The following is a 16340-nucleotide window of genomic DNA, read 5'->3' as shown; positions in this document are numbered from 1 at the left end:
TATCTGTCATTTTCATTACAATTAGGCAACAGTAACTTAATCCCTTACCACTACCCTTATCGCTAACCTTTACCTCTACCTATGTTGCCATTAAAATGTATTTGAAAACTACAGTTGATTCAAAATACAGTAACTGGGGTAATCCTAACATTGGGTGTACACAATCATTGTTTTTATGGAGACTTGATTGGTTTCCAAGAGCCCACACAAAACCAAGGTCATATTTGTGTCATGTCGGGATACTTATAATTCAGAAAACAAGTTCAAGATAAAAAAAAACATTCTGATCAGTTTCAACACTGATCCTTTTCCAACAAAATGTAATTTAATTTTGAGATGCGTAGGATTGTGTAGTTTGGTATGAAAACATTATGTACAGGTACTAGGTAAGTGGTAGTTTAGCAATATTTGTGAAAAGATTTTGGTGTCCTGGTAGATCACAGATTAAGCAAGGGCCTGCACTGTGCGCAGTGTTAAAATAAAATGCATGACGGAAAGAGGATCCCACTGAGAGAACTCAGCCTGTTAGAACTGAAGTGAGGCTTTCCGGAGGTCGAGGAATTAAAGCTACAAGCATTCATTATTCATTATTAAATGAAGTTAACTTTTATTGTAAAAAGTAAAAAAAGTATTTTTGCCGGAGCGGCATAAAAACATGTCTTACATCTTAGCAAGTAAGAAGAAGAGAATATGGCTACAGCTTCTCTTCCTGCGTAAGAAAGGAAGTGAGCAAAGCACTGTTACATCATAGAGAGGGAGGAGCTACATTAACAAACAGAGTTAACCATTTAACTACAGGATGTTTCTTAATGTCTTTGGAGGCTGTCAACCCACAGCGTGACACCCCTTCTTTGGCAGTCATCAGAGACATGAGGGACATCAAGACATCGGTTCACTTAAGGCACATTTTGTTGGAGAGGTATTCATGTTGATCAGCTGGCAACGGCTTATTCAGCAAGTCAGCGATCTGCTCAGTAGTAGGCACATACTGTATTTTCACGAATCCTGCTTTCACACTCTCTCTGGTATTTCTATACCAGATGTCAATGTGCCGTGAACGAGCTCCAACACATTCAGCTTCAGCAATGTATGTAACTGAAACATTATCTTCCATGATAACAATTGGTTTTTTTGGACATTCCCAAATACTATCAATGAGAGCAGAAACAGAGGTTAATGCATTACAGCAGTCAGAAACACAAGCATATTCAGCCTCAGTTGAAGAGCAAGAAATAAACTTCTGCTTCCTAACTTTCCAAAAAATAGGACAACCATTTAAAAACAGTATGAAACCAGAAGTACTTTTTTGTGTTTCTACATCACCTGCCCAGTCAGCATCTGCGTAGCAAATCACTTCAGGGTACTTATCATGTTTCAGCTCAAGGAACAACTTCATGTCCTTTGTAAGCTTCATGTATCTCAACAGTCTCTTTATGCAAGACCAATGAAACGTAGTTGCCTTGCCAACGTATCTGGACAGTAGATTCACACTCAGTGAAATGTCAGGTCTTGTCCAACTGCTGATGTACAATAGCGATCCAATCACTGACCGATACAGCGTTTGGTTCTCAAACTTAGGATGTTCTTCTCGGGCTAACCTGTAAAAATCAGTCTGCATAGGAGAACAACAAGTGTTCGCATCAGACATATTACAATTCTGCAAAAGCTGGTCAACCTTGCTTTCTTGTGAAAGAGAGAACCCCTTCTCAGTTTTCTCAATCTGAACACCTAGATAATCATTAATATGCCCTAGGCTCTTTAAAGTGAAATGTTTCTCAAGACCCTTAGCAAAAGTTTCACTCATGCATTCATTGGGACCAATGTAAACAATATCATCAACATAAACAAGAACAATTTCATAAGTCTTACCTTGCCCTTTTGTGAACACGCAATCATCTGAGATGGACTTAATAAAGCCCATTAAATTTAGCTTTTGAATGAGGCAGCGATACCACATGAGGGCGCTCTGTTTCAGGCCATAAAGAGATTTGTGCAGGTACCAGACATCACCTTCTCGCTCCTGGAACCCGGGAGCATTCTTGACGTAGATCATTCAGATCAGCGTTCAAATAGGCAGTCTCTACATCGAACTGAAAAACCTCTAAGTTCAAAGCAATAGCAGTGATCAGGGCAATTTTGACACTTTCATTTCTGACTGTGGGTGAAAATATCAGTGTAGTCATCTGGATAAATTTGAGAAAATCCTTGAGCTACGAGTCTAGCTTTGTACAGCTTTCCTTCATTAGGTTTTTGTTTGACTCTATACACCCAACGTGTGCCAATGACTTTCTTGTCTGTTGGAGGCTCCACCTGTTGGAACACCTTAAGTTTCTTTAAACAGTCCAGTTCACGTTCCATAGCCTCATACCACTTTTCTTGTTCAGATTCAGGCAAAAGTTTAATCTGATGAAAATGTTCAGGTGGAAGTGTAAGATTGTTACACATGAAAGAAAAAGGAGATTGAGATACTTGCTGTGCAAATCTCTTTGGAGGAGTTCCTTTGGTAGTTCTCTTTGAACGCCTTGGAACCTTGGTCCATTGTTCATCATCATCTCCATCTCCAAGTTCATCGTCAGGGATTTCCTTTGCGACTGTTGAAGACTGTTCATCATCTGGAACATCAGGATCATCTGGAACAGCTGCCTGAGAATCAGGTTTCGCCATACCATCTGTGTCATCCTTAGGAAAATAAACTGAAGTATCATTACTATGTATACTGGACCAATTAGTGTCTTCCTCAAATTTGGCTGAATTGGAAACAACAGCTCTATGGTAAGTGTCAGCAAATTTGTAGTACTTAGAGCTTTCATCAAAGCCGATGAATCTCATTCTTTCTGACACAGGACCTCCTTTTCTTCTTTGGTCAAGTGGAATGTTAACAGTGGCATAACAACCAAAAATGTGGATGTTTTGAACATCAGGCTTCTTAGCATGAAGCAAGTAATAAGGAGTCTCTTGTATAGCGCTACTCCATGTTCTGTTAACAATGTAATTAGCATACCTTAATGCTTCGCCCCAATATGAAAAGTCTATGCCTGCATCCTCAAGGAGACAACGGAACATTGTCTGAAAAATACCGTTCCTTCTCTCAGAAACACCATTCTGCGCAGGAGTTGAGGGTGCTGAGGTTGACGGATTCCATTCCTTTTCATCCATCCATGGAACTGCTGGGACATAAATTCTCCTCCACGGTCACTTTGAATTCGCTTGATCCAGACATCGTATTGAGTAAGTACCTCTGCAGCAAAGTCTTTAAAGACCTGAAACGCCTCAGATTTCTGTTTCATCAGAAAGACAAAACCGTAACGTGAGTAACTGTCAACAATAGTTAAGAAATACTTACTGTTACCTTTAGTAGGCCGAAATGGACCGACAACGTCGGTATGGACCAATTCAAAAATGCGTGTGGACAATCGAAGAGCAAACTTTGCGACAGGAGCCGCACAAGATTTGGCTGAATTACACACTTTACAGTCCAGATGAACTTTGCAGTCACCATCAACTTTGAAACCATTCACAAACTCAGGCATCTTAGCTAAAACTGGATAGGATGCATGGCCCAAGTGACGGTGCCATCTGTGAACACACATGGAATGAAAAGATTTGTTTGTTAATACAGGTTTAACATTAGAAACAGCATTAGGAACCTCGGAGACTTCATTGGCTTTAGGAGCCTCTGAATCTATAGTTGCAACAGGTTTTCTCTCTGGACCTGTGCTTTCGCCCTTTGGAACTTTTATACTTACATCACCCTTAGGTGGAGGTTTAGGTTTTAATTAGTAAACACCTCTATTAGGAATGCCAGTGGCAAGGATTTTGCCATCCTTCATAATGTAAGCTTCTGAAAGTTCATGGGTTACTACAGTCCCTAATTCTTCATTCAGGAGATACACGCTGAGAATGTTGTTCTTGGCACTTGGAACGTAGAAAACACATGAGATGTGTCTGTCCAGCTCTTTGACGTAGACAGTTCCTTCTCCTTCCACTCTGCAGAGGTATTCTGCAACTCTAATCACCTCTTTGACATCTGTCTGGTGGAGCTCAGTGAAGAATCCCTTCTGGTATGCGATGTGCACGGCTGCTCCGCTGTCGAGTGTCCATAAGTGACGTATGTCGTACTGTGGACTCTTGTCAGGAACAGTGTTGAGGAGGAGAGTGTTAACATAAATACGTTTCTCACCTTTGGAGTCTTTAGGAGTTGACTTGGCACCTCCAGAACTCTTTCCTCTGGATCCTTTCTTTTGCACCCCCTTGGGTTGAGTTGGATATGTGGGAGAATCAGATTCACCAGATTGAACACTTTGCAAATCGCTAGATTTCTGAGTGTCATCTTTCTTAGACTGCTTCTGGCGTGTGTGTCTCGGTGTGCTACTTTTCTGTTGACCGCTCTTGGCCAAGGTAGGTTTGTATGTAGCTGACATTGGTCTAAGCCTAGTGTGCAGCAAACCTTCTTCTTCAATTAGCATGTTACAGAGTCTCTGTGTTGTTCTATGGGCCAATGGGAAGCTGCTAAATCTGAAAACTGCCTCCTTCCATTCAGGGCCAAGGGAATTTATGATGGCAGCATTGACTTGCAAGAAGTCCATGTTGTACCCTCTCTCCTCTAAGTCCTTATGCATTGATAACGTCTTGGACAAGTGTGGAGCAATTTCATCCCCAGACTTAAGTTTGGCACTATGGAATTGGGATAACAGAAGGAAGTTGCCTTCTTCTGAAACTGGCCTGAACAGTCCATCAAGTGACTCTAACAACTCAGCAGAAGTAATGTCAGGTGAATACCTGGGTGATAGGTCTGAGTCGATAGACATAAGAATAAGAAGCGTGGCTTTTATGTCAGCCTCTCTTTCTTCTTCAGTCCAACGCCTTACTGGTGGATTCAGAGCGATCTGGTCCATCTGATGTGCCAGTAAGAGCAATCTCATCTTATGGAGCCAAATTCTATAGTTGTGCCCAAATTCTATAGTTGTGCCCCTTCAACATGGACTCACCTTTCAGGATTGATGAGGTGATGGCTTGCCTTGTAGATGCAGCAGGCATTGCTGCAGGTGGCTGTTGCGCTTGAGGCACAACACCCAGTGGCAAGACTGGAGGTTGAGAAGGCTGGGCTGGCTGTGGCAGATGAGGAGACAGGACTGGTGGTCTCTGTTGTGATACAGAGGTTGCTGGAACTTGAGGAGGTCCGTCCCGTTGCATTTGTGCAGCCTGGAATGCCTGTGAGAATCTTGGTTTAACATCGTAAGTATTAAACATCTCATGTGAATAGGCTTTTGTTTCAGGAAATGGCTTTGATTTTTGGCCATACCATCCACTAGAGGCCGCTGCTGCACTGTCTGCAGCTGCTGTGGGCATTTCGACCCCCCTCCTTTTTTCAGCTCCTAGCAATGAACTTTCTGATTGGAATGCAGCAGGGAAATAATGAGAGACAATGGACGCATGCCCAGTTTGAATTGGGTCACACATAGGAATTGCAGATGTGTCTTGACCAAACTGCGCATGACCGCTTTGAACTGAACAGGACAAAAGAATTCCATCGCTATCAGCTTTTTTGGTTTGCGCATGCTCGCGGTTTGCAAGGGAAACACATTCCATTTGATCAGTTAACAGTTTAAACTGCAATTTCTTTAAATCTCTCAATTCCTTTCTAGATTCTGTTACTTGTTGCAAATAACATACATATGATTCTTGTTGCTGCATAGTTTTCCCTCCAGGTTGATTATCAAGATGAATACAGAATGATTCTAAATCACAGATCTCACTCTGAAGCTTTTCAATCATTCCCTCTATTCTCTCCAGATTTGAGGGAGTTTGCCTGCTTCTGTTGGAAGTTTGGGAAACTTGATCATCAAGATGCTTTGTTTTAGCGTTTGCTTTTAACGGAAGACTTGATGACTGGAAGCTAAGGCTTTGGGAGGGGACATGAGTTTCATCCTCCCCCTCTTCCTCACTTTGCTGGGTAGAAGTAGATTCTATGGGGACCCCCATAATTGATTTTACTTCTTCATCCCCCTTCTCAATCATATAAGTGAGATGACTTACGGTTTGATGAGAATCACCGGCTTCAGAGGCTTCCAGCATACGCTGCTGAGACATGATGAAGTTTCTCTTCTCTTCCGAAGTATGGATGAGGGATTTGAGGTCAGCTAGTTGTCCTTCTGAAATTTCATCTATGAAGCTCTGGGAGAAGAGAGGATTCTTTCTCCTTTTAGCCGGCATCAGGGTACGCCCAGTAAGTGCTTACCGTGAGGAAGCGCTTGTTGCTTTAATCGGGCAACCGCCCAATGCTACCATGACGGAAAGAGGATCCCACTGAGAGAACTCAGCCTGTTAGAACTGAAGTGAGGCTTTCCGGAGGTCGAGGAATTAAAGCTACAAGCATTCATTATTAAAATGAAGTTAACTTTTATTGTAAAAAGTAAAAAAAGTATTTTTGCCGGAGCGGCATAAAAACATGCCTTACATCTTAGCAAGTAAGAAGAAGAGAATATGGCTACAGCTTCTCTTCCTGCGTAAGAAAGGAAGTGAGCAAAGCACTGTTACATCATAGAGAGGGAGGAACTACATTAACAAACAGAGTTAACCATTTAACTACAGGATGTTTCTTAATGTCTTTGGAGGCTGTCAACCCACAGCGTGACAATGCAATGCTAGGGTGCATCAATAGATCAGAAGAAATGTAATTCTGCTCCAAGCTGTATTGCTCAGACTGTACCTGGAATACAGATATTTAGTTGCCACCATACAACAAAAAATGCTGAGGAACTAGAAAAAGTACAGAGAAGAGCAGCAAAGATGATATGGAAGCTAAATACTATGAAGAGTTGTTAAAATAATTGATTATGGTATGTTTATCCTGAAGAGAACGCTAAAAAGAGACATAACAGCAACCTTTTTAATATTCAAAGGTTTGTCATAGGGGAAAGGAGGTATGTATTTCTTTTATGCAATACCTAAAGATAAATCAAGAACTGATTGGTAGAAACTTTACAAAAAGAGATAATGACTAATTTCCTAACTGTGACAGCTATTATGAATGAAACAGCCTGCCTCCTGAAGTTGTGGTTGCTTCATTCCTAGGCTTTTTGAAGCAAAGTTTGGAGAGCCATTTGTTTGGTATGGTCTTAGAGCAAAGGACTGGACTAGACTATCTCCAAGTTGCCTTCAATCCTATGATTTTATCATTTTGATATTCTGTGTGCCTAGTTCAAAAACAACTGAAATGTTAAACACCTCTTACTGGCATCTCTTGCAGTTCTTTTCAAATTCTTGAGCTCCCATTCTGGCTGTTTGCTTTGCTTTTCCTTTTATGATTTAAGTTTTTACTACCCTCCATCTTTTGCTTTAGTTTAGAGAAGAAATGTCAAACTGGATTTCTTTGTGGGCTGGATCAGCATTGTACTTCTCTGCGGGTCAGCTGGGGGGGGGGAGGCATGGAGACAGAATGGATGTCTTCTGCAAAATGGGCCAAAATGGGTGTGTGCGCGCCTTGTTTTGCCTTCCAGAGGCATTGTGGGCTGGTTGTTTGCTATTTCCAGGCCAGCCCCATGGGCCGAATTTAAGCATCCCACAGGGCAGATCTGACCCATGGGTCTTGAGTTTGACACCCCTGGTTTAGAGCCTTCAGGTGAGACTGAGGAGGCAGCTTGTTGCAGGGTTGTTGTTGTTTTGAACCACCAATACCAGATTGACCAAGATTCAATAGACACAAAGCACTGGAAATTGCCTGGGTTTTTAATATTTCTCTCCAGTGGCTGAAGAATTCAACTTTTTAGTCAATATTGTACAATTCTGAAAGGTCATATTCTTAAAATATTATTGTTTTGTTTATTCATTTTAAAGCCTGCTAAAGCTCCATTGATCAAATATTCTATATTAGTTTTCAGGTTTTGCAAAAATATAACTAAATCATCAGAAAATGCTCCCAATTTATAAACTTTCTTCTTGATATTTATAGCTGCTATTTTCTCATCTTGCCTAATATCTCTATTTAAAACTCCCAAACCCAATATAAACAGGGAAGATAAAGGGCATCCTTGTCTTGTACCCTTTTAAATTGGTTTGGATAAATCTCCATTAATAATCTTTTCTTGCTGTGACATATAAACTGATCCCTTGAATAAATTTCTCCCAAAGTCCATACCTTCCAAAACTTTAGAAATAAAAGCCCCAATTTGGGTTGTTAAAGTCTATCTGCATCCAAAGAAAATATCTAAAAAGCTGCCTATTTCTCACTATTATATTGTAGGTATTCAACAATGTTCAAAACTGTCCTCACACTGACTCTTAGCTGTCTTTTTGGCAAAAGCCAGATCAATTTTAATGAATGTATCAATCTTTCTGCTAAAATTGCACAATAATTTATAGTCATTATTTAATAATGAAATTGATCTATATATTTTTTTATTCCGAAGACATATTAACTTTTGTAATAATACAATAGTAGTTCCTTTCCAGATTTGAGGCATTTTTGCTTCTTGTAATGGTCCATTCATTGCATCCCTTAGTACAGCCCCCCCTCCCTCAACCCACCAGGATCTGGTTCTGTGTAGAGCGGTTTTTCCAGAGAAACATGGTTTTGTGTGCTGCCTGCATCTTGTGGATGGGCCTTCGCTTGTTTGCACGGTCTGGGTGCTGGTATGCTGCAAACCAGTATCAATATGCAGACTGGGGATTGAGGACTCTGCTTTAGTGTCTGAAGGAACTGAAGCATTTATAATATTGGTTTATAAGATTATCTGAACCTAGAGCTTTAAGTGGTTTCTGTTTTCTGTTCATTTTACTTTTTCTTCAAATTTTCTGCTTCTTTCCATATTTCCCTGAATAAAATCGGGTCTTATTTTCTTTTGGATCAGCACTAGGACTTATTTTGAAAGATTTAATGAAAGACTAGATTGAAAGATTTAGGACAATCTGAAGTTAGTTGGGGGAAAGATTAGAAGTAACGTCAGAAAATATTATTTTACTGAAAAAGTAGTAGATGCTTGGAACAAACTTCCAGCAGACATGGTTGGTAAAGTCACAGTAACTGAATTTAAACATGCCTGGGATAAACATATATCCATCCTAAGATAAAATACAGGAAATAGTATAAGGGCAGACTAGATGGACAATGAGGTCTTTTTCTGCTATCAATCTTCTATGTTTCTATGTTTTGGGGAGTGTCTTATTTTTCCCCCATGTATGAGAGGCCCACTTCTGATTGCTAACAGTGGGGCAGGAGGCTGTGGTGCATCAGTGCGAATGCTGCAAGGCAGGGGGGATGGAGCTTCACCATGTGCCCCACATCAGCTTACTTCAGGGCCCCCGCAGCCAAGCTATGTACGCCTCGACATCTCCTTCATCTTTGGAACTGCCTTCTGCTGCACAATCCCAGCGACCAATTAGATCCCCACAGAGTTGGCCTTCTCCGGGTCCTGTTGACAAAACAATGCTGTCTGGCGGGCCCCAGGGGAAGAGCCTTCTCTGTGGCGGCCCTGGCCCTCTGGAACCAACTCCCCCCAGAGATTAGAACTGCCCCTACCCTCCTTGCCTTTCGTAAGCTATTAAAGACCCACTTATGTCGTCAGGCATGAGGAAACTGAGTCCCTGGGTTATATTATTTATGTATGGTATGAGTGTGTTGTATAGTTTTAAATAACTTCTTTTAATGTATTAGATTTAGACTTCTTTTAATGTATTAGATTTGTTACATTGTTGTTATTGTTATGAGCCGCACCGAGTCTTCAGAGAGGGGCGGCATACAAATCTAATAAATAATAATAATAGCACTATAGCACCAGTAGCCCTGTCTAGTAGGACCTTGCCTGGCTGCAGGCCCACTACTGCTTGCTTGCAGCCACAATGGAGCATGAGGCCAAGCAATTCATCAGTGCTGTGGCCTCAAGGGGAGGTGGGTGGAGCTACCCATGTGCCTCACCTAGTTTACTTCGGGCCCCCATAGCGAGGCCATCTATGTCCTGATATCTGTCTCACCTCCCAGCCATGGTACCGGAAGTTGACCGGCAGTCATGTGGGCTCCTGCTGCACGTGGCTGCTGGCGCTGCCACCATGATGCAAGTATCAGGATGTGGTTGGCCTGGCTTCAGGGGCCGTGAGGTAAGGTAGTGGAGTATATAGGGCAGTTCCACCACCACCCTCCTTGCCTCGTGGCTCTGGCATCGCAAGCAACCAGATGGAATGGGTGGTTGAGCAGCTACACAGGGTATTAAGTAGGGCTTATTTTGGAAGTAAGGTTTATGTTAGGCATAGGCGTAAAAAATATGCTAGGACTTACTTTTGGGATAGGTCTTATTTTCAGAAAAACAGAGTTGTTTCTTGCTGGGTTTCATGATTATTCTCTTCTTCCCAGTCTTTGAGATATATATATGAAGGAAATGGCTAGAAAAACTTTTACCTCACGCAAGGTCCAAGAAAATAAACTCCTGTCTCCTCCAGAGATTGGCAAATTTTCACAAATAACTTATCACTGGCTGCTTCTTAGGACAGAAAGTGATTGATTGAACATCACTCAGTGGGTTTGTATCTAATATGGGACTAGAATCATCGACTTCTAGTTACTACCCTGTTGCCTTAATTACTACAAGTAGTCTTTGATTTATGACCATCCATTGTATGACCATTCAAAGTTGAAACAAGGGATTACCACTGGTCTCTTGCTTATGATCATTGCAGTGCCACTGTGGTCATAAAAAACCAGACACTTGGCAACTGGTGGGTACTTGCAGCTTCCTAAATTATATGATCACCATTTGTGATTTTCCCAAGGGACTTCCAACAAGTAAAATCAATGAGAAAGCCAAATTTGCTTAATGATTATGTGATTTGTTAATTACACATCAAAAAGGATCACAAAATTGGGCATTCCATTAATGATTACATCATATGACCTGTATCCAAGCTAGTTCTCTGTTATGACAATAGAAGTATTTTACGTTCAGCGATACTCCTAACTTCCCTAAGTCCAATAATGACCTCCTTCTGCTGAGTGTGTAAATAGAAGCAGACAGAGACTCAGATATAACCCTCAGCTTGGTATGAGTGGGGAGCCTGGCCTGCCGGGAAGGAGAAGGGCCATATATGTGGGGGAGGGGATCTCTAGGGTGTTTGAGAGCCGGAGTATTACGGTCATAACTGGGAGAGGTAGATATGGCGAGAAACGGGTAGGCCGCTTTCGGGGAACTAGGATTTGCTGTTTCAAAGCGATTACTTGTTCTGGCCCCTCTTGTATACCTGGTGACTTGGGATGTCAGGGCCCTAGCCTTAGGCTGCTGTTGCTTAATGCCAGGTCTGCTGTTAGGAAAGCCCCCCTTGTTCAGGACTTAATTCTGGAGGAGGAGGCTGATCTGGCATGCATAACTGAGACCTGGCAGGGCTAAGAATTAAAAGAACTTTCATCCAGTCTCCACCCTTCCATTTGTAGGAAAGGTTGTAGAGACAGTGGTGGCAGTTCAACTCCTATGGTCATTGGATGAAACAGATTATCTGGACCTGGCTATAGCATGGAAACTACTTTGGTCACGCTGATGGATGATCTCTGGTGAGCCCGAGATAGGGGTCATTCCTCTATCTTGGTACTACTTGACCTCTCAGCGGCTTTCAATACCATTGACCATGGTATCCGTCTGGATGACTAGGGGAGCTGGGGTTGAAAGGCACTATGCTGCAGTGGTTTTCCTCCTATCTCTTTGGTTGTTCACAGTCAGTGTTGGTGGGAGGACAGAGGTCGACCTCTAAACCCCTTGTTTGCAGGGTGCCTCAGGGCTTGGTCCTCTCTCCCCTCATATTTAATATCTACATAAAACTACTGGGTGAAGTCATCCAATGTTTTGGGGTGAGGTATCAACAGTATGCTGATGATACCTAGTTGTATATCTTCACACCACATCAGTTCAGTGGAGCAATGGACATGATATGCTGGTTCCTGGAAGCTCTGAGGGTCTGGATGGGTGTCAACAAGCTCAGACTTGACCCAGACAAGACAAGACTGAGTGGCTATGGGTATTGCCTCCTAAAGACTGTATTGACTGCCCATCCTTGGCTCTGGGATGTGGGGGAGAAATTTTCCCTCTCAGAATGGGTCTGCAATCTGGGTGTCCTCCTAGACCCACAGCTAAGATTAGACCAACATTTAGCAGCTTTGGGTAGGGGAACTTTTGCACTGGTTTGGCTGGTGCACCAATTACAATCCTACTTGGATCAGGAGGCTCTCCTCACAGTCACTCATACCCTTATCACCTCACAATTGAATTATTGCAACACACTCTACATTGGGCTACCCCTGAAGAGTGTTTAGAGACTACAATTGGTCTAGAATGCAGCTGCGCAGGTGGTTGCTGGTGCACCTAGGCACACTCACATTACACCAGTCCTCCGCAAGCTGCACTGGCTCCCTATTGGTCTCCGGGCTCAATTCAAAGTGTTGGTTATTACCTTTAAAGCCCTACATGGCTTAGGGCCAGGTTATCTTTGAGACTGCCCTCTTCTCCATAGTTCCCTGTGACCAGTAAGATCCCACAGAGTTGGTCTTCTCCAAGTCCCGTCAGCTAAACAATGTTGGCTGGTGGGCCTGTGGGGAAGGGCCTTCTTTGTGGCTGCCCTGACTCTCTGGAACCAATTATCCCTTGAGATCTGGACTGCCCCCACTTTACTGGCCTTCCGAAAAACATTGAAGACCTGGCTTTTATGTCAGGCTTGCGGCCATTGATCCCGCAATTTGCGAGGTCTGGCCTGGATAATATGTATGTATATGGTTTTTAAACTGTTTTTTAATCTTTTATGATGTTTTTAAATGTATTTTCTATATCCTGTTGTAAGCTAACCAGAGTCCTTTGGGAGTTGGGTGGCATAGAAATATAATAATTTAAATTAAATAAAATAAAATAAATATTTATTATTGTAATTATGTTTTTCTTTCCCTAGAAATTGTAGAAAGTGATGTTCCATTACCAGCATTATCCATTGAGAAGAGCAGACAGAAACCTGAGATTGCAGCATTTCCTAAAAAGAAGAAAGCCAGTGACATATACTTTGTTCTGCTTGTATGGAGCATCGTAATAGTCCAAATTTGGTTTAATTTCTGGATAATTCAATTGCTGCCCTTACCTTTTGCAGGTTATTCATTTTTATATTGCAATTTATATTTTGATTGGGCAGGTAACTAAATACTGTCTTTGAGATGAACTCAGCCCAGTTTCGAACGACTGTGAGTATAATTAAGGCAATAGAAAAAAATACAGAATCATAAAATCTAGTCAGAGCCAATTAGGGAGTCCAATTCACAGAAACTTATTGCTCTGACTTGCGTAATAGATAATCCTACATTTAAGATGTGTTAAGATGTTTTTTCTGTATAGATACTTACTATGACACCTCTTTGTCAATTGATATGGAACAGGACACAAAATACCTCTAGCATGTTTATTATATTTTCAGATGATATATTCAGTTTAATTCTAATACAGTAATCCCTCGCTACTTCGTGGTTCATCTTTCGCAGATTCGCTACTTCACGGATTTTCAAAGGTCGCCTAAAAAAATTCATAAACTTCTACAGTGCTACTGTACTCTATTAAAGAAACTGGTAGGAAACATGTACAGTGATCCCCCGCTCGTTGCGAGGGTTCCGTTCCAGGACCCCCCGCAACGAGCGGGTTTTCGCGAAGTAGCACTGCGGAAGTAAAAACACCATCTGCGCATGTGCAGATGGTGTTTTAAACTTCCGCAGCGCTAGCGAGGAGCCGAAGATTGGGGGGCGGCGCGGCTGTTTAAAAACGTCGCCGCCGACATGGGGGGCTCGCTAGCACCCCCCCGAACCCCCAACCCGGGTTTGGGGGGGTGCTAGCAAGCCCCCCATGTCGGCGGCGATGTTTTAAAAGAGCCGCGCCGCCCCCCAATCTTCGGCTCCTCAGCGGCGAGCGAGCGAAGCCAAGCCGGCAGCAATGTCGCCGTCGCTGCAGCCAACGCGCGCTACGATCTTCCGGGCCAGCCAGGCTCAGCGGATCAAGCCCGGCTCCTCTCGGCCCAGCATCCCGGGCCAAGCGGCTGCCTTCCGTCACTGAGCCTGGCTAGTCCGGAAGATCGTAGCGCGCGTTGGCTGCAGCGGCGGCGACATTGCTGCCGGCTTGGCTTCGCTCGCCGCTGCAGCCAACGCGCGCTACGATCTTCCGGGCCAGCCAGGCTCAGTCACGGAAGGCAGCCGCTTGGCCCGGGATGCTGGGCCGAAAGGAGCCAGGCTTGAAGATCGAAAAGCACGTTGGCTGCCGTGGCGAGGGCTTGCGATGGAGGGTGGAGGAAGCGGCCATGGGAGGGCGAGCTGCCTCAGGGAGGAGGATCGGGCGGGACCAGGTGGGGGCTGGAATTTCTCCGCTGGGAAGAAGCGGCCAGGGCGAAGGGCGGGCGAGTGGCGAAGGGCGGGCGAGCGGGTGCTGGGGAGGGCTTCTCGCCCTCCCGCCAGCAAGAGGGGGAGCAAACGGCGTGGGCAGGCGAAGGGCGGGCGAGCGGCAGCGAGGAGTTTGCATGGGCGGTGGGGAAACTCCTCGCTGATGCCAGCAAGAGGGGGAAGACCCAGGGAAGCCGCCCAGCAGCTGATCTCCCGGTTGCCATCTACGCATGCGTGCCCATAGAAAAAAAGGGCACGCATGCGTAGATGGTATTTTGACTTCCGGGTTGAAAAATCGCGAATTACCCTGTTCGCAATGGTCGGGGACGCAATAACCGGGGGATCACTGTAGTTCCAGCTGAGAAACATTGTAGATTGACAGTTTAATGCAAAGGGTGGGTTTTAAAAGTCCAAATACTCGTTAAATAGATTAAAAAATATATTTCCTCTACTTCATGGAAATTTGTTTTTCACGGGTGGTCTTGGAACATATCCCCCACAAAAGATGAGGGATTGCTGTACTCTTAAAGACCCATTTATTAGGACCCATGTTAATTATTTAAAAAGTGCAGGGGTAGGAATGGGAAGCAGAGCCCAGTCGAAAGCCTATTTTTATATAAAGTGTGTTATTTATTACATTGTGATCACAACCTAGTGCGTTCAATGAAGAGAATTATTAAATGAAATTACAACCTCCATTACTGTTTTTGTAAAGAGTAATGCTTTCCCCTGCCTCTCCTTTCTGTAGTTTGTTTCCAGGACTATTTATATAACATACCGTATTTTTCGCTCCATAAGACGCAGTTTTTTTCCTCCCAAAGTAGGAAGAAAAATCAGCCCCGTCTTATGGAGCGAAGATGCAGGCAGGGAGGGGGGGGGGAGGCTGCGAACTCGGAAGCGCCATCCCGCCGGCTGGCTGGCTAGCTGCTGCCTGGCCCCCTCCGCACCACCAGCAGCGCTCCCCCCGCCAGCCAGCCAAGCCCCGCGCCCGCCAGAACCGGCTCCTCACTCTTCCCCCGCCGCCCGCCGCGTTTGCAGGAGGTGGGGAGGGTCGGGCGGCCCGCCAAGGCCAGGAGGGACCCCGCTGCCCCCCTTCCCTCTCTCCGCCCGCCGCTGAGCCTCATTGACGCCGAGAGGAAATGCCGGCAAAGGCTTTTCTCAGCGGAGGTCTTCAATGTCGGGGGCGCACGGGCGGTTGCGCGCGCTCCCTATCTCTCTGCTAGCCCACTCGGAATATTCAAAATAAGAAAAGCCTTTGCCGGCAAAGGTTTTTCTTATTTTGAATATTCCGAGTGGGCTAGCAGGGAGATAGGGAGCGCGCGCAACCGCCCGTGCGCCCCCGACATTGAAGACCTCCGCTGAGAAAAGCCGAGAGGAAATGCCGGCAAAGGCTTTTCTCAGCGGAGGTCCTCAATGTCGGGGGCGCACGGGCGGTTGCGCGCGCTCCCTATCTCTCTGCTAGCCCACTCGGAATATTCAAAATAAGAAAAGCCTTTGCCGGCAAAGGTTTTTCTTATTTTGAATATTCCGAGTGGGCTAGCAGGGAGATAGGGAGCGCGCGCAACCGCCCGTGCGCCCCCGACATTGAATATCACCTTCGCCGGCCCCGTCACCGCTGAGAAGAACGGAGAGAGAACGAGAGTGAGTGAGAGCAACAGACAGCAAGATAGAGAGAAAGTGAGAAAGAGAGAGTGAGAGAAAGGGGGGAGAGAAAGAGATAGCAAGAGAGAGAGAACAAGAGAAAGAAAGAGCGTGAGAAAGAAAAAAGAGAGAAAGAGTGAGAGAGAGAGAAAGCAAAAGAGACAGAAAGAAAACAAGAGAGAGAAAGTGAGAAGAAGAGAGAGAAAGAGGGGGAGAGAGAGAAAGAGGGAGAGGGAGAAAGAGAGAGGGAGAGGTGGGAGAGGGGGGAGAGAAAGAGAGAGGGAGAGGGGGGAGAGATAGCAAGAGAGGGAGAGAGAGAAAGAGA

General features: G+C 44.4%; 1 protein-coding gene across 3 annotated transcripts in view; it reads left to right on the top strand.

Moving 5' to 3' along the window:
• Nucleotides 1-16340, top strand: part of TMEM245 (transmembrane protein 245) — a 92556-nt gene that overhangs the window by 5996 nt on the left and 70220 nt on the right. For all 3 annotated transcript variants that reach the window (XM_070766879.1, XM_070766878.1, XM_070766880.1), the window contains exon 5: nucleotides 12916-13107. In XM_070766879.1, coding sequence (XP_070622980.1) covers nucleotides 12916-13107 — 192 coding nt within the window. The remainder of the gene's footprint in view (nucleotides 1-12915; nucleotides 13108-16340) is intronic.

The sequence above is a fragment of the Erythrolamprus reginae genome, chromosome Z (assembly GCF_031021105.1).
Source record: "Erythrolamprus reginae isolate rEryReg1 chromosome Z, rEryReg1.hap1, whole genome shotgun sequence".
Lineage (NCBI taxonomy): Eukaryota > Metazoa > Chordata > Lepidosauria > Squamata > Dipsadidae > Erythrolamprus > Erythrolamprus reginae.
The sequence above is the reverse complement of the archived record's forward strand: the minus strand, read 5'-3'. Positions and strand labels throughout refer to the sequence as shown.